This window comes from Cyprinodon tularosa, unplaced genomic scaffold (assembly GCF_016077235.1).
Source record: "Cyprinodon tularosa strain WSP-4 unplaced genomic scaffold, ASM1607723v1 ctg109, whole genome shotgun sequence".
Lineage (NCBI taxonomy): Eukaryota > Metazoa > Chordata > Actinopteri > Cyprinodontiformes > Cyprinodontidae > Cyprinodon > Cyprinodon tularosa.
The window spans coordinates 907,590-926,655 of NW_024037882.1; the positions used below are offsets into that span (position 1 = coordinate 907,590).

Here is a 19,066-nt window from a genome sequence, read left to right on the forward strand (position 1 = left end):
AGGCCTTGAAACAACGGTGTAATTGTATGTTAGTTTTTGCCTATACGCATTTCTTATGTGAGCATATTGACCCAAAATTAACACATGGATGCTTTTATGCATGTGTGTACATGTACAACTACTGGAACAGCCCTGGAGTGAATTTCAGACCCTTATTTAATTAACTTTATCTCCATAAATTGTTTTTTATCTGGTTGGGAGCGATGTTTGAGAGGGAAATCAGAGCTTTTAAAATGTTGTACAACAAAACAAACATTTATTTTTATTTGTTTTTTTTTGTGGGGGGGGGGGGGGGGGGGGGCACCTATAATGCTTCATTGGAAAGAACACAGTAAGCATGCAATGTTAAAAACGATGGGATAAATATGTAGACTTAAATGGTCTCAGTTCTTTTGGTATTTATTTTACAAATCCACAGTCTTTTGGCAGTAGATCTGCTGCCAAAAGACTAGAGAGCAATCTAGAGAATTGTTTCTTATTAAAAAACCTAAAAACATTGAAAACGTAAAACATTCTCGGACAGATAGGAAAACAATAAAATTAAATCTAACCATACTTCAATTCTGGTTGTTTACCATCATTATTATAGTAATTTCATCATGAAAGTCTTTACCCTGATACAAGTTAGACAATAAAATAACTCATAAACAGCGGTATTTATTTTGGCAGTTCATTTCAACATATATGTAGTAAAGAAATCCCACAGAGCACAGATCTAATCTGTCTAAGCTATCTGTCTAAGCTACGGTATCTGCCTAATCAGCTACAGCTGATTAGGCAACAACACCATTCTTAGAACAATACCATTCATAGATCCACACAGACACGTGCAGATAAACAAAACAAAGTCCTTTGCTGGAGTAGTAAGAGATTTACTGAGCGCCCTGTGTTACAAGCTGTTGTTTCCAAGTTGCATCATTTTAAACAACTTGGAGAAAATGAAGAGGAGGAGGGGAAAGTAATAGAGCTTAAGTAGAGCTTAAGAGTAGTGGTGTGCAGCTTCTAACGATCATATGATGCGATGAACCTGGTTTACTCTCCCATCTGTCTGTCTTTGGGAAATTGAATTAATACTGTTATTTCATTTCATAATATAGCTGTTCTTTAAATTTTTTGATTTTATGTAACCAAGGCAGCGTAGTGAATATACCGTTTGTGTTTATGGATGTTACAAGTATTCACTTGTGCAGTGGGTGTGCGTTTCACGTGGAGAGAGTTGAGGTTGTTTCAGCTCCAATCCGAAGATCTCAAAAAGGAGAGATAAGAGGAAGATGGGCTGACGCAACCCGAAGACAGACAAATGCAGAGTAACACAAGCAGACACACTGTTTTGCTTTGCCAGTAGTTGACAGTACATGTGTGCACATTGGAAAACGGATGACATATGGAAAACAATGGAACTATTAGAAATAAAATGATGGTTTTCTTTAAAAATAAGATTTGTGAAGTACCTAAATCACACAAAATACTAAATTATACAGTTTAAATGGCTTTATAGTGTTTTATTGTGGTAATAATAAGACATGGTCTTCTCAGCATCTTCTGTTCGATTTTGCCAGAAAAGGACTAAACATTCCATCATATTGTTTTATTTGCTTTTTTTATTTAATAGTTACAATGATCAATAAATGTTCTACTCCCTGAAATGGTGATAAGAGTGTTTGTTACTATTTAACTTCGTTAATTTACTCAAAAGGTTTGTTCTCCCTAGGATTAGTTCAATTTAATATAACTATAATGGTCAGAGGTCTGCTCTGATCAGCTCTGATCACTGATTGTTTCAAATGAGAGTCAATTTATAATCTTTTTTTCAAATCAATGAAAGAACCTAACCTTGGTAACTCTGTTAATGGCACTCATGGGTGGGAGGTCATAATGGAGGCCAGAACATCCAGTTTTCATTACTAGAATCAGTGAGGTGTTAGAAAAAAATACAAGAAAAGACTTTACTTTGTTCTGTCAGTCATTCCTTCACCCAAAGTTATCACTGTGCTCAGGTCAGGATTTAAAAAAAGCAATGCTAAGACAATCTGCTGAAGACAATTTAAATCAGTTTTAAATCATGGTTTAGGTATCCCCCTACTGCAACACACCTGACTTAAATGATGGGTGACTAACAAACTTCCTCACAATTATACCTATCAAGTGTGCTGGAACAGACTCATCTAAAACATTCATTAGGCATGTAGAAATGGTAAAGAGTCACTGGTTGAAGCTTCAGAAGGCTGATCATTTTGTTTACATTTTGAAAATAATAAAACCCCATTTATCTGCAGAACTGTGTAACACCTACTGGTTTCTCTTCTAATTATAGACACTTAATGTCTGATACTGCCCCTCCTCGAAATATAAATAGCTGATTTTACTGGAGGCTTCTATTTAGTAGAAAAAAACATATTAAAGCATATTTGCTCTTAAAGTCATAGGGAAGTCATATTTAAATGGGAAATCATTCTGTCTTAAACATGTATATAAATGTATTCTTTATCAGACAATATTGTCCCAAAATTTAGAAAATTTCTATTTAAAAAGATAAATAAAGATCTCTTTTAATCGGTGTTGGGGTTTTTTTTGTCTTATTTTATGCAGGCCAGTTAGTTATGTGTTAGCCTGTACACCTAAATTCGGCCAATCATATATCAACGGTCATCTGTCAATCTATTTTTTTTTTCGGTCATAGCATCTTAATTCATATGTTGCAGCTAATATACGCAACGGCTGAAATGGGAAACAAGAGTCATTTACTTTACCATTGAGTTACATCCCAGTGTTCACAGGGATGGACATCTGTGTCTTCAGCAGGCGTAGAGCTAACAGAACTGGCAGCGTTGCAGGCAAGGGCTCAAACATGTACGACTGTAAGCCTTCTATACCAAACCAAGCTTCTGCCGCCCTGGCGTACATCTTCGTCCCTGCTTTCCACCTCTAAATAACAAATCTATGACAGAGGAGACTCATCCACGACCAAGACAAAAATCTCCTCCTCTTGCATGTTTTCACTGCCCATTGCGTTCCTTGACAGCGTCGTTGCTAAGTGCTACTTGGTCCCAATGTAATTTCCCATTGGGAACCTACTAGCACTAAGTTGCTAACTGCTTAGCAAGATGCTTCTGACAAACTGGCCACAACCAAACATGCTTGTGAACCATCCGCCACAACAACCCCGCCCCCTTGATAAACGACCAATCACATTCACTTTATTCACTTGTGTAAAGTCGGGCACCACTCAGGAGAATTCAGAACTGCAACTGTTGGAACAGCCCTTTCCCTACGACTTTAATGTGCAGTAATTCTTTAAATTTGTTTTATTGGAGAAGATAGCAACATCCCATAAACTGGGCAATTTTACTGTTTTTATCTTTGTTTTTGTTTTGTTTTTCTGAAATCCTCGTATTTTACTGTTAACATTTATGCATTGGAAAAGCATTTTGCTCATTACATTTCTTAAAAGAGAATTAAGCTAAGCAGGCCAGAGCTTTACAAATCTGGTGATCATCAATTTTAGATTCGTCATATTCTTTTAAAAAAGCTGATTGCCAATGAGGCGGACTGCACCAAACTTTGCCTTTAAGGCTGATATTTTTGGAGTAAGTGTGATGCCTTAGATCCCTTTAAGACCAGAGGATTAGGATGATGCTGATGCTTAGTGTCTCGGCCTGTGTGCCTTGTCAGCCTCCTCTGTGTGGGGCCAGCCTTTGGAGCCAGATTTGCTTGCTGCATCTGGCTGATGTGCAGAGAGATTTCATGGTAGACAGAAAAAGAACGAGGGAGACTGGAATCAGGGAGATGGCGTGCGACTGTGCATATGTGTGGGTTGTATGTGCAGTGGAGCTAACTGGAGCAGTTTGTCCAGGATGCATGCACGCTTGAAGGCCCGGCTGCAACCTTGTGATACGCAACACTCTGTCCGTATAACGCATACATGCACTACTGTTACACACTGTGCATGTGAGGAAGTGATGAATCTGTGACTCAACTTCAGCTGTCAAGCTTATGCATGTGTACAGCACGACAAAACTTCATCATCATGAATCTCTTTTTTTTTATCACCAACCAAACAATTAGAGACCCTAATGAAAAAACATTGACATATGCAAACATGTTTTAAAAAATGGAAACATAAGCTTAGTTATGTTAGTTTAATGTTAAGTATTTATTTTTTTATTGTTATTTTAATTGGAATGATGATTAAATGAAAGCTCAACATCTCTTCCCAGGTCTAGCTGGCCAATGCCGGACCCATCGTGGACATCTGGTGGCGGTAGCAGCAGCGACAGCGTGTACGCAACTGTGGTCCCCGGCGCCTAGCCCATGTCCAGCCCAGGATGCCGTCATCCACACGGAAAGGAGCGCCGAAGGATCCCGAGTTGGAAGACCTCTTCTTCAAAGATGACCCAGAGGATGTCTTCTGTGACCTACATGAAATCGGACATGGCAGCTTTGGAGCTGTCTACTTTGTGAGTGCCACCTCATCAGTTGATCAGTGAAAACATGGACTTCAAAATGCTTTGTCTCTTTCTGAATACCGATCACATTCTTGTGGTTCAGTCTAGTTTTTTATTTTAAAGTTTTACCATTTTAATACAGTTTTGTTTAGAGAAAAGGTGTTTTAGTTTGAAATGACAGGCTGTTGGTCTAACGTCTTTTAACAGTCTAAAGGTGTTGAACCATTTACTGATGATGATCCTTAATTCACAAATATACATAGGCTTTACTATCCAGTTGTCTTGCATTACTATTATTTATTCATGATGTGTGGATGGCTGAGGCTTAATTAATCCATTATCACAATTAAGGTGTTAAAATCTTCCCTTTTTGGCACATTCTTTGCAGCCTTTATTTTTAATCTTCACTTATTGCTCATCAAGCCTTCGATTTTAAAGCTGCATGGAGGAAGGGTGAAAGAATGTCATATTTCTCAGCTCTTTCTTCCTCTTTTTTTATTTTTACTCATACTGCTCTTCTTTCTGCACCCCACCATGTCATAAGCTCAGAACTAAGGACCTATAATTATTCAAGATAGACAGTGATCACTTAAAAGATTATTGAAACAAACACGGAGCTGTCTTAGCAGTGGCTGCGGCTCTGGAAACTCTTGTTTAATCAGTTCAGTTCATCTCCATTTTTTATTTTTTTTTGCCAAAAAGAGCCCAACAGATTTTACTTTCACAAGTGGAGCATTATGGCTTTCTCCATAGTGTTCCGCTTGATTTATGCATACAGATTATGTGGACACTGCAATGGGAAAGTAGAACAGGAAAGGGGGAAAAGGAGAAAAGATGAAAGATAGAGGAGATAAAAGGGAGACAATGATGAAACCTCTTCAGTCTGCTTCATCACCTGCAAAGAGATGTAAAAAGAACAGCACAACCAACAGATATAGTGTAAGAGATACAATAAAGTAGCACATCTATACTATGGCTGAAGTATAAGGCCCCGTCCACACGAAGTCAAAACGAACACGAAACGCTAATATTTTCCAGAACGTTTGTCGTAAAGACGGAGACGTAAAATAAATGTGATCGTCCACACGAATGCATGAAAACGCTGCAAAATGTATGCCAGGCCTGTAAGTGGCGCTGTGGTGCCAAAGCAAAAATTGGCGACGAAATGTTTGGCATGCTCACTAATATTTATACATGGTTGCCCTGCGGGTCCATTTTCGTGGTTCAGTCAAATTCAGGTGCTGAACTATGTCGTCGATATTGCTCTGTTCTTCCTGGAGATATTCCAGAAGAAGAAGATTCTGTTGTAAGCCCGACAGCAGGGTGAGTAGCATGAGCAGCACCCATTCAACACAGTACGGCGCCATTGTTGTTATGATACTGTGTCGCGCATGCGTGTTTAGAGGCGACGCTATGACGCATGCGTGTAAAAAAAAAAAAATTGCGGTTTGAGCTTAGATGGAAACGCGAAAACGGCGTTTCAAAACCTTCCCACTCTGAAGGCTTAATAAAAAAAAGATTGTTTACAGACCCCCGAAACGCCGGCTTCGTATGGATGTGTGATGGTCTGAGCAGTCAAAGGAAGATCAGGCACAGGTTTAGATCCAAAAAGTCTTCCTTTTATTGAACCCAAAACAAAGAACTTGGGTCAACAAAAAAACAAATCACAAAGTTGGGCCCATAAAAGAGATCAAAGTAACAGAATTTAACTCAGGCTAACAAAAGACCTACTGAAACAAACAGACCTGCTACATGACACAAAGGGAAAACTTAAATACTGGCTGATCAGGCCACATAGAAGATACAAAGGGGGAAACACACAAAAACCTAACTTAAGTTAACAGAGGAAAATCCCATTCCCCCCCTCTTGCTGATGAGAAGTGGTGTAAACCAATTTGCAGCTTAAATGGGCTGGCTCCACCCCTTCTCCACCTGTTCTCCTGAAGGACTGGAGCAGCCAGCACTGAGGTGGCTCAAAAAAACAAACAAAGATTAAATCAAGCAGAACATAACAGTGTAAACTAAAATGTGCGCACTTATTCTAGAATACAGTTTTATGACTTACAAAAATTCTGTCAATTAAATCCTAAATGTAAAGAAATCCCAATATAAATGAAATGAGACTTGCTGACTTAGTGTGTGTTGTGATTGAATGTTACCACATTTGGGTGGCTGTAGTTGCAGCCAGCACAGGATGAGAGGCTGGTTTGGTGAAAAAATTGTGCGTTTAGGCCAGGGTTTGACTTCGTGTGGACGGGGCCTAAGTAGAATTACTTAATCTGACATGTAATGCTGTGGTACCTGAAGATAAGAATATGGACTTTCTGTATGGAAGTACCTGGAACCAAGTACCTGTAGTTGTTTGTGAGAGTGCACTTGTGCATGTAAAGTTTATCCAAAGGAAATATGCTCAATAGTGGTTTTGAAGAGCCGAAGAACTCTTGAGGCAAAACAAGTGAGGATATCAGGAACACTCTAAAAAGTCGCTCTCCCCACTCAGCCAAGACAGGAACAGACAAGCTCAGTGGATGAGAGGCAGATCAGGATCAGGAAATCAGAAACGCTAAAAACCCTGTCTCACTACTGGACCCCAAGAACGAAAACATGAACTATGGCATCAGCAATGATCTAAACCTCAGTGATCTTGTTCCTATAGCTGGGACTGATCCTTATATAATGAAGCAGAAGCAGTTGGATTAGATGAATGGTAATTGGGGAAAATAGGCAGAGTTAGGCAGGTGAATGACATGAGCAATTAGGCCAGCTCTCAGAGCAATAATCACGACACACCACCTAGATGGAAAGCTGATGCAGTTATTTTATATGTTATCAGAAACAAGGATTTACCCCAATATTGAGGAAGACAATGAACCATTGCTTGCCTTTTCTGCAATGCTCTTTGAATCACAAGGATACACTAAGGTTTTTTTGTTAGTGAGGTGAAGTTCAGATGATGATACTGACTTAGTTGTCCCTTGGGTCACATGCTTCCTAGGTTAACACCATAGAGTTAATATGGTCATGTTGATCTCGACCGACAGCTCAGACAGCAGCTACAGAGAAATATCTGCAGGTTTACCCTATTCACAATTCATAATCCTTTTTTTTTCTGTTTTGTAAATAGAAAAGAATGTAAAATCTCAGCTGGAACATTCTGTATAATGCTCTGATCTACAGTTACTGATTGATGTTATGTTTTTGATATGACATTTTAAAGGATTTCTGTAGGGACTTAAAATGTTTAAGGTTAAGTTGAAGTAATTAGGCTTCAAAATTCTTAAATATTATCATGTTTCCATATACTAATTAATTAAATTATAAATAAACTTAAAGAACCCAGATTTGAGTACAGAATTTAGTTATTTTGTTTGATTTGGAATTTCTATATAGGTTTACTAAAGTGGGGTCCTGGCCTTTCTCCCCTTTGCCATTTCCCTCTGTCGATTATGCTTTATTATTTTTCAGCTGTTTCGTGCTCAGAAAAGAACTGCTTATCTCAGTACACTTAATTCTGGTTTAAACTCATGATTTAAAATGTTTCCCATATCTTTTTAATGTTTTCATTACTGAAAGGTGTGAAATGTATAATATATCAATAGAAAGTAGCTCATTATTTTTGGTTTAATCAGTGGTCTTTTTGTCTTTTATATTTCATAAAAAACAACTTTACTGAACAGGGTTTGGAATCAAAACTAACGGAAACAATAAATAAATAAATTCTTGAGAATATGATATTCAGTCTATTTAAATCATGAAATTTAGCAAATCAAATACTTTATGATTAGGATAAATAAATGTTACCCTTTTTTTTTTATAAACCATAAGTTAATCAGGTTGAAAGCGCATTAAAGCATTATTCTAACATTTCTTGGTTGTCTCCTTCGTTACAATTTTGTTCCCTAAAACTCCGTAAGACAAAGTGACCCAAACAAAGTCAAAGTACGCTGTAGTCGCACTGAGTTTGTAAGATTTAAAAAAACTATGCATCTAAGGTACTGATTTTGCAGCAATTCTTCCCGAGCAAGTGTGTGACGACAGTGGAAAGGAACAACTCCCTTTTATAAGGAAGTAAAATCCAGCTAAGCTAGGCTGTGGGTGGCATTCTACTGTGGCTGACTGAGAGTTTGAGAGAGAGCAGATTCACAAAACGCACTTTACTCCGGTCGTAGGACAGAGCTGTCTGCACTTTTCAGCCTTCTCTCAAATCTATAACCTACTTTTTTTTTTTTTCCCTGCAGGCCCGTAATTCCTACTCCAATGAGGTGGTTGCCATCAAAAAGATGTCCTATAATGGGAAGCAGACCACGGAAGTAAGACAATTGAGACAAAGTCACCACTGTAACAAATTTAATTCTAAATTGTTGTCATTTTTCCTAAAAGTAGATTTTTTTTCTTGAATTGAGGAGGTAGGTGAGACATTTTGCCAATGGAACAAGACAATTTACACTTAAAATAAGACAAAACTATTGCATTGTCTTATTTCAAGTGTATATTACCTAATTATCTTATTTTAAGAGTTAAAAAAACAAATTCCATTAGTAAAGCATCTCCTTTATCTTCTCAAATTAAGGGTAAAAACACCTAATTTAAGAAATGTTTAATTCTAGATTGTTTTTGCAGTGCTGCATTAAACTTGTAAATGCACCGCTGCAGTTAAATGGTTTTACTTCTAATTTGCTGTATCTGCATTGCTAGCATGAGATTTTTTCTGTTCTAAAATACTCCATACTACAGTTATTTCTCTAAAAGACTCAAACTTTCGCTTCCCATCCAAGAAGCTTTTACAATTCAAGGTGTCAGGAATAGCATTGAGTTTGAGGTTTTATACAGTAGCCCAATAAAGCCTTGTTTTGGTTTTGAAAACATGCAAACCATGGGACCGCCATTATCGCGGCCCTAGCCGTTTGGTTTCCTTTGTTTTTAAAATTGTGTGACTGATGGTTTTTGTTTCAGAGCTGTTAGTTACAGACCTTTTCATGCCCAATGAAATAGTCTTTCATTTCCCCATGTTTATGTCATGAAAACTTTCTCTCTGCAAAAGGATGTGCAGAAAAAACGTAATACTTGAGTGAGTAAACACGCCTGGAGAACTGATTCTAACTCTTCCAATCATGTTTGCAGAAGTGGCAGGACATCATCAAGGAAGTTAAGTTTTTGGGACAGCTGCGACACCCAAACACAATCGAGTACAAAGGCTGCTACTTGAAAGACAACACTGCCTGGGTAAGGGGGTTCTTTTCAAGCATTTTCTTTGCATTGTTCTACACTGCTTTCATCTTTGTCTTTAATTTCTCAAATTTACTTTTAATTATGTTTTTTTTGTTTTGTGTAACAGAAAACACTTTATCCAAATTTGCATATTCTGTTGATAATACAGGTTGTGCTCTGGTTGTAATCTGTCTGCAACAGGAAATATCATCGCTAGTTTAACCAAACTTTATTTGTCTTTCAGCTGGTGATGGAGTATTGCCTGGGCTCCGCATCAGATTTATTAGAGGGTGAGCATATGAAGATACACAACTTTTTATGCATTGTAGGACATTGTTCTTCTGATTTAAGTAGATTAGCTCATTGTTTTTTTTTTTAGATTGTATCTCCACCTCTTAGTGAGCAACATGTATATCATAGAAGTAAAATGAAAGCTGGTGATATAGAGTCTTCATATATTTTGCCCAGCTCTTTCTATTTGTACAACTTAAGGGAAAAGGTATCAAAGTCCTTCAAATCTTGTACCAAAATAAAACATTCCCTACAAAGGCTATAGGGTGAGAGTTTTCATATTTCAAAACGTAGTTTAAAAAAAATGAATACATCATGCCTTCATACAAGTAACAGCTTAGCCTTGGTTTAAGAACAAAAGTTCCATGTCTATCACAGAAAGTGAAACTAAAAGTCATAAATTGGTCAGGTATCCCCATGCAGTGAATGTTTGGTGTAGTGTGCTGCTTTGCTCTTTTCTCACACACCCTGTGAGATAGAATCTGTCATAGACTTAATAGAGTCCTGTGCTAGAATCAAACCATTGTTTCATGAACCTAACTTTGTTTTTTTTTCTCATCATCATTGCACTGAACTGGTATTTGCTATAAGATCTTTTTTTTATAAGCCTTTGATTAAAGAGAAACGTCCCTTACATTTTAACTAAAGATTTAAGAATTTGATAATTTTCTATTTCGTTCACCCTCTCAGCAAACTTTAGATGAAAACTATGTGCTATTTTAGGCTCCAAAGTGTACTTCTATGACACTGGCTCAACCTGTTTGTATGGACTTTACCCTTCATCAAAGTTCTCAGTGCAGAATATATTATGATCTTTGACATTTCAACATAACTTTGGTGTTTTACTAATGGCTCACCAAGAGCAAACTTTCTCTATGTGGCATATCATCTTGTTTATTTTAGTGCACTAATTTCTGTTTTGTTTTTTCCCCCTTTAAGTTCATAAGAAACCACTCCAAGAAATGGAAATTGCTGCCATTACCCACGGTGCCTTGCTAGGACTGGCTTACCTACATTCCCATAATATGATTCACAGGTTAGTCACTTCCCTTGCTTACTTTATATACTTTCCATTTGGAATTGGCAGTGAATAAATCCCATAAAAAAGATTAGTAAAGACACTCCTTTCAAGGATGAAGTTTGTTATCAAGTTATAAAACAATCCTGTATACAGTCATTCTCAAAAAGACGTGTTGGGGGAATTTTAGCTGTTTAGAATCTTATCTTTTATGTTTGAAAGATATGATGGTGATGATGTCACTTGGCTTCTTTTAATTGCTGTGATATTTAGCTGATCTCAGCCTAGAATGAATATAGTGTCTGAAAACAAGCTTCCCCCTTCCAAGTGTGTCAGAAACGGGATGCAATAAGGATGTTCAACGTTTGCCAACGCAGCAAAATATAATCTAGAGCTGAATCACTTTATAACATTAAAAAACATTATTTTTCTAACAAATATTTCATGTATGTGAAAATATGATCTATTCTTGCAAAACATTTGATCAATATGTCAAATTACAGTTTCCCCACTATAACAGTATTTGTATAATACATGTTACACACGTTTAAAAGATATTGTTTAAAAACATTTCAACCTCAGAAACGGCAACAGTTGTTACCGTTATACTTTTTCTAATCTGCTTGCATTAGTCATAGGATTCAAATGCTTCTCGTTTTTTGTTTCTCTGTATAAAACCAGTTATTACAGGTAATGTCTAATGGTACTGTGCTTGACTAACTGACAACACAACAATATAATGACAAATTACATTTTCTTATGTATGGATAGAATATTAAGATGTTTTTGTTAAGAAAATAAAATGTATAGCAATACACTTTTGAATTCTACACAAACCTGAAAGGTAAACTCTTAAACACATTGTTTTCACAATATATAGCTTTATGTTTCCTTTGCCTGCATGGCAGCTCCACTTGACTAGCTCTGCTTAAATATTTTCAGACACAAAACCAATACACATCATTTTACTTCTTGAGCTTTTCCATGATTATCTGTGGACGAGCCTAAGATAAAGATACTTTTGTCCTTGATTAAATTTGTATATGTTCATTCTGAACAACAGGTGTCTACCCAGCGGTTTCAGTTAAAAGAAACGTGCTGCGCTTTATTTTATGATGGCAGTGCATGTGACTGCATTTATTTTTGTCTGTGAAACATTTTTATTATCAGATGAATCCACTGCATTATTGGATACATTCATTCTTTATGCACATTTTGTCCTTAAAAAATCCAAAATATTTGTCCACCTTTCTAAAAAGTCCTGGAGCTGTTTTTTTTTTTCTTTTTTCTTTTGTTTCTTTCTGTCCTCTTGGCTGACTAACCAATGTAATATCACCTTTGACCTCTTATCTCATGCCCATATTGCCACCCAGAGACGTGAAAGCTGGTAACATCCTGCTGACTGAGCTGGGTCAGGTCAAACTGGCTGACTTTGGCTCTGCGTCCATTGCCTCACCTGCCAACTCCTTTGTTGGAACACCTTACTGGTCAGTAAACACAACACAAGAAACACACCTTTTTTCAATGTTTTGAGAAGACAAAGTTACTTTGACTTACATCCCATTTCCTGTAAAATCAGTTAAAAGTCTAACACAAATAATTATTTTGAAAAATGAAACAAAATATGTATTTATACATTTTGACATATCTGCCAAAATTAATGCAGCTTATGAAAAAAGCCCTACATTTAAAACCTATTTTTAGTTTTTATGATGTGATTATTGGATTTTAATTTATTTATCAGAGAACAGGTTTCATATATTCATGTATTTAAACGTTTTGGCAGTTTTGATTGTAAACAACGCAGCTAGAAAAGTTGTCCTCTGCAGAGAATCAGTGATACTGTCTTTCAAAGGAACCCATTTCAGAAACTGAGCTGCTATCACAGCATACCAGAGTCTTAAAAAGCTTTGAGAAGCTTAGCAGATTATACTTTTTTATTTTTTTTCCAAGGATTTTTTTCCCCCTTTACTCAATAGAATGTCTGTATGCATCCGTTGGGGTGTGTGTATGTGCTTATCTCTGTCCTCAGGATGGCCCCAGAAGTGATCTTAGCCATGGATGAGGGTCAGTATGAAGGTAAAGTGGACATCTGGTCGCTGGGGATCACCTGTATTGAACTTGGTAAGCTGATACCTAACAAGTGGTTAAAGAAAGCATTGATTCTTATTTATTATTTAATGAAAAAAACAAGGAGCCAACATCTACTTTGGTGTCTCAGTCTTGGAGAACCCGACTGGTTCTTTTAGAAACTTTGGCTGGAGAATGAAACCATGTGTTTTTCACTCTCCCATCTGTTCCTGTTTCAGCGGAGCGTAAACCTCCCTTGTTCAACATGAACGCCATGAGTGCCTTATATCACATCGCACAGAACGACTCTCCCACGCTGCAGTCAAATGAGTGGTGAGTTGAAAGACGACCATAACGCTTCTTTTCACTTTCCCCTAAATTAATAGTTGTGGATTTTAAGCCAATAATGTTCCTGCAGTCGTTTTATGCTCTTTCCTTTTTCAGATGATGTTCACAGTGATCTCTGACAAACCTCTGAGGCTTTCACACAGCAGCTGAGCTTAGTTAGGCCCCTTTTAGATGCAAGTGGGTTTTATTTAGGGCTATCAAACTGAGGGGGTTAAATAAAAATGAACTACATGATTCTGTAGTTTAGTTGACTTCTTTTTCCTTTTTGGGTTTAAACCAGATGTTCATCATGGTTTTAATGAGATTTGTTTGAGCTTTGAACCTTGGAGCTCCTTTGTGAATGTTAATAGATTATCTCCGGCCTATCCTTCCAGCAATCAGATGTTTTAGCTCTCTATTAGAGATTTAATTCAGGCCAACTGTTTTTAACATCCTCATGTGATCTGTTTGCAACACCATCTCCTCTCACACAGTGAAAAATGGCTCTTTCTTTTGTCTGTGTCCTGCGGTGTTACCAGATGCTATCATGCACTTTGACGTATTTATTCCCGGTTCATCTCATAAATTAAGAAACTGTGACTGTTTGGGTAAAAAGATTTAGATATTCATTTGGTTTACAAATTCATACAAGAAGTGAAATACAGGTGAATATGAGTGGCTAAATGGTAACTGACGTTAACATTATAAGTAAATGTGTCCTACAGTACTCTGCAAAAGTATTTATGCACCTTAAACTCTTTAACCTTCAACCATTCTATAAAAGCCTCAGGGGCTTGTTAGAGAATGTTTGTAAACAACCAATATTATGATGATGATTGAATTGAAATTGGAGATTTTGAGAGAAAGGCCTTCTAGTGTCACATGTGGACCTGAGACAAGCTCATAAAGGTCTTATACTCTAGTTTTCTAAGTGATCACTAGAACATTTCATAAATTCAGCTGCAGTCAGATGTAATATATTTTATATCATAGTATTTATATAAATGACAATAAAGTTTGTCTGTCTAATGTACATGTATTTCCAGATTCGCTCATTAATGGTTTGAGGTTAAGTGCCCAGAGCACATCAGCATATAGCAGAGTAGTGTATAAGTGCAATTATATACGGTGTATTCTATGTTGTATGGCGCTAAGGTAATGATTTCAATCCTGGAAAGCACTTTGTTCTACATGAATTATCATGCCGTCCACGAGCGACAGTCATTTCTTTCTAGGAGTTTTCACACAATCTGTTGATAGTGGTGTTATTTATCAGCTAAAGAATCTTTAGATGTTTACATTTGCAAACTCTCGCCATCAGGAGCTGCTGCTCGCTCCCCATGTTTTTCATGAGGCTTTTTCTACATAGTTAAAAATGTTCCTAGTGAACGGTGGAGAAACTAAGAGAGCATAGAGGCATGGAAGCCAAAAAGTTATGTAATTTGGCTGTGTGGACCTTGCAGACGCATCAAGCATAAAACAAGCTTTAGCCAGAGTTGATCACTTATCAGTGAAGCAGCCAAGAGGTTAAATGATAAATGTAGCTCCGCTACTGAAGTTTGCAAACCTGTTGTAATATCACTATTAGTTATCTACTTTACTCTCTACATCTGGGTTAAACTGTTTTCAGGGTTGTGAACTGCAGTCCTCCTAGGGTTGTGCCCTGCAACCTTTACATACGTATGTGATCCGACACAGGAATCAGATGACTAAATTGCGTCCTTATCATCTAGTTTCTTTCTAGCCAGCTCCTCCGCTCTCCTCTTGAGCTGCCTTATCTCCCCGCTCCGGCGTGCTGTCTGCCCAGGCAGTTCTTTCTACTGTGGTTTCTCAGCACCAGAGGTCGGCACCACTGGCACCCTCCTCCCGGCTATGGTGCTCACGTTCCCGATGTTCTTACGCTGACCCTTACTGCTTCTGTCTGAGCAAAGAATGCTGTCTTCCCTTCCCTCTGCTGTCGGATCATTGTTCCCGTTTTAGACACCAAAACAAACATGGGCCAATTGTAATGGAGAAATGCGTGTCCGCTCAGAAAATCATCTCTGTATAACATGTATCATCTCAACGCAACTGATCTTTAAATCAGTGGTCTTTATAACAACTTGCAGTCGTGGCCGGTCACATGAAACTGAGCAGATTACTGAGCACTGTCGACTGAAGTCTAGTGTGAATCTGGCAGTGTAACAATTATAAAGACATACCTCTATATACTCACAGCTCTTTTTACAACAGTAGGGGGTTCTGCAAATTATTAAATCAAGATCAAAGCATCTGATTTTTATTTGAAAAAAATGCTGAAAACCATTTGCATAATTTCCCCTCTTCTGACAATTCACTGTTTTTATAGATCTATCAGATAAACGGATTGAAGGTTGTGTTGCTAACACAACCGAGGGTTTTAAAGAGATCATAGAACGATTACATAGGGTATTTGGTGGTTAAGGTCCTTAAGGTCTCTGAATAGGGTGTGTTGCATTGGTTGGGCTGAAAATGACATATTTGCTGTTCTATCAGCCATAATAAAAGCCTGGTTAAAAGCCCGGGAATGAAAGAACAGGTTCTTCCTTTTATGGTATGCTCATGAATATTTAGCTGAGCTGTGCACTGATTGGTTGGTTTACAACAAGCGAAGCTGCTGAGAACAGACGCACCATAGCAACAAGCACTCACTTACTGAAACATCAAATTATTGATATGGAAGGGTGACCAGACGTCCTCTTTTTCCCGGACATGTCCTATTTTTCATACCTTAAAAAAATGTCCGGAGGGAATTTCAAAATCGTCCTGGATTTTGGTCGACCTCAGTGGAGCACGTAGCACTCGAACCGAGCCGTGAGCTCCAGGGCTGGTCCGGGATATCCGGCGGACGGGGGGAGGGAGCCAGTGGGGGACGGAGCGACCGAACCAGGCCCGTTGACGCTCTCACCGGGTCTGGTTTGGTCGTTCCGGGCCCGAACCAGCCCCAAAGCTGATGGCTCGGTTTGAAAGCCCGGTCCGGTCTAGTCAGTGGCCAAGCAGCCCCCCCCCTTTTTAGAAACCCAAATCTGGTCACTATAGATATGCTAGCATTGCTATCAACAGCTTAGTGACAAAGTAATACAGCTTGTGGTTGTGATGGCCTTACAGTCGGAACATCCCCTCATTTCAGTTAAAGAAGTTTAGCAAATCCTGCTTTTAACTGTCCAAGATTTTGAAAGTTGTCTTCGGTAAAATGCTCAGAGCAAATGAACAGCTGAGCATCAAACTTTGCAGGGATCTTCTGATGCACAAAAATAATCCATGCCTGTTGAGTCTTCAGATCCTTGGGAAGACTGAAAATTTTCCCCTTTCTCCGTGCAGCCTGGAACACTGCATTTACACCCGTGGTTCTGGCTTATTTTCAGTGGAGAAACTGCCTGCTTTGTAGTTCTTGCAGAAGTAAACCGGCTAAACAGCTAAACTGGTGTCTTACGGCTTCGCCACCTCTATTCATGTTCTTGGTCCAGGGAATCAGTGGCCTGGTCTGTATGTCGATTTCTGGGTGTGACAAAAGAACAGGCCACAACCAAATAGGGCAACATCCCCGAGATGATGTCAACTCAGTGCTTCGTTTGGATTCGCCCGTTTTCTGGTGGAAGTTTAGAATTGTGAGATTTGCAGAGAAAGGAGGTGTTGATGGGGTTTGAACTTCTCTGTACTTCTATTTCCTCCACTGAACTATCGTTATTCATCTATGACAATGGAAACTCAGTTTTGCATTCTATGACCCCTTTAAAGGGGGTTGAATATTTTGCATGGCTGTGTAAAAAAAGTTTCATATAAATCTTATCACTCTTAAATGTCAGTGCATGTTTTCTGTAAACTCTGTATTCAGCAAAACCACGCTATTTTTATTTTAATCAAAACTTAACCAAATAGTCCTTTATTTTTATTCCTCAGATCTGTGTACAATGAACAGATCATAAAAACTTGAGCCAAAATAAGTTTTTTTGATTTTTGCTAGTTTAACACCTGTTGTAAAATTAGCTCTGGTTTCCTGCCCCGTGCTGAAGCGACTGATTGTTTGGAGCTGCACAGGATTTGTGGTATTTTTGGAGGATCTCCAGCTGCCTGAGGCATTAGCAACATCCAGCCAGATAGAACTAGTAGAGACATTGGCTCAATAGTGTTCTGTACCTAAACACAAGGCCTCACTGTGTGCACACATTGACACACCACATGTGTACTCGTGGACCTTGGTCAGCCTCAGATAGGAATAGCTTTACAAGTTTAGAGGTGGTTGGAAAGTGTGGGGATTGTTCTGACCTTTATGTAACCCTGGATTTGCATATTAATTTCATTAAAATACCATCAGCCATGCAGGGCTACTTTATTTCAACACCCCATTAACATGATGTTTTATTCTGCAAAGCGCTTTAAAGCATATTTTTAGATCAGAGTTCCACATCTCCAATGGCCTGTGTCTTCATTGCTCTACATATTTACATAAGCTACACATGGCTAATGTATTTCTTCTCATTTAAGAGAATGATTTGTACTTTTTTTTTGCTTAATATCTTCCACCATGAGTATTGAATTTTTGGAGCTTTATTGACCTATATTTAAATCCCCCCCCCCCCCCCCCCCCCCCCCCCCCCCAGGTCAGACGCCTTCCGGAACTTTGTCGACTTCTGCCTACTGAAAATTCCTCAGGACAGACCCTCGTCAGGGGAGCTGCTACGAGTGAGTGGGCTTCCTCTGTTACCCTACCAGCTTTGACCTCACTTCCTGTCTTAGTCAGTCCCTGAGCCCCGACTATGAGTCACTCCCTTCCACCCACGGCTCCCCAATACTCAGCACACACACATGCTGTCTTTTTCAAGAGCAGGAATAGGGCATCCTGCTGAGATTTGCTTATTATTTCTGTCTTTTTCCTTTTTTGTCAGCTTTGCTTCCTCTTCCATGCCTTCCAGTCATGGTCTTTCTCAGCAGGTTTATGTGTTTTCTGTCTAAACATTCACTGCAACACATAGTTAAAGGACAAAATAACATACCGAGTAAAATAAGCCTCAGAATTAATCTCTTCATTGATTTGATTTCCTTGTCCATTTTCTGCTTGACCTCTAGATCACTGCATCACGATTCCTTTTTTTAAAGATTGAAATTGAGATATAGAGGCAAAAAAATATAATAATTTTCTTTTTTTGGCTTAAGTATTAGGGCTAAATGATTTTAATTAAAAATCATAACAACTATTTTCAACCAATATTGCAGTTTTAATCTGACTTACCTTTGCATTAACAATAAGCATGTAGGTGTTTTTTCTCCAGTTATTTTTTTGTTTTTTTGTTTTTTTCAGTAACTTTTAAAAGCTGTCAAAGTTGCAGCTCTTTCTTCCCTTCTTTTTGCTCCACACACCCTTTAAGCGCATTACAGTCACCTAAAGGGCATGATTGAGTATGTGTGTGTGTGATTCAGTATGTGTGTTTCTATAAACCATTAAATTGGGCAAATTGTAATTATGAATATATATATATTTTTTTGGAAACACTGCAATTTCGAAAAAAAAAATTCAATGAAAAGTTTCTACGGTTCGATGAGGTAGTTTTTTGTTGTTTTATAGAAATTCTGATATTTGGCTAAACTACATTGGAAACACTGTTTTCACATCCATGTGTCATGTGATCTGCAACTAGACATTTACTACTGTATAAGAAACATAGAAGAAGACTAGAGGTAATGGAGGATG

The 19,066-nt window shown here is 38.1% G+C and overlaps 1 protein-coding gene across 1 annotated transcript in view; it reads left to right on the forward strand.

Moving 5' to 3' along the window:
- The window catches only part of taok3a (TAO kinase 3a), a 67,911-nt gene that overhangs the window by 27,369 nt on the left and 21,476 nt on the right, over positions 1-19,066 (forward strand). Inside the window, exons 3-11 of the mRNA XM_038293476.1 lie at positions 4,218-4,457; positions 8,684-8,755; positions 9,567-9,668; positions 9,898-9,943; positions 10,884-10,980; positions 12,336-12,449; positions 12,995-13,086; positions 13,272-13,365; positions 17,979-18,060. Coding sequence (XP_038149404.1) covers positions 4,326-4,457; positions 8,684-8,755; positions 9,567-9,668; positions 9,898-9,943; positions 10,884-10,980; positions 12,336-12,449; positions 12,995-13,086; positions 13,272-13,365; positions 17,979-18,060 — 831 coding nt within the window. The 5' untranslated portion in view covers positions 4,218-4,325. The remainder of the gene's footprint in view (positions 1-4,217; positions 4,458-8,683; positions 8,756-9,566; positions 9,669-9,897; positions 9,944-10,883; positions 10,981-12,335; positions 12,450-12,994; positions 13,087-13,271; positions 13,366-17,978; positions 18,061-19,066) is intronic.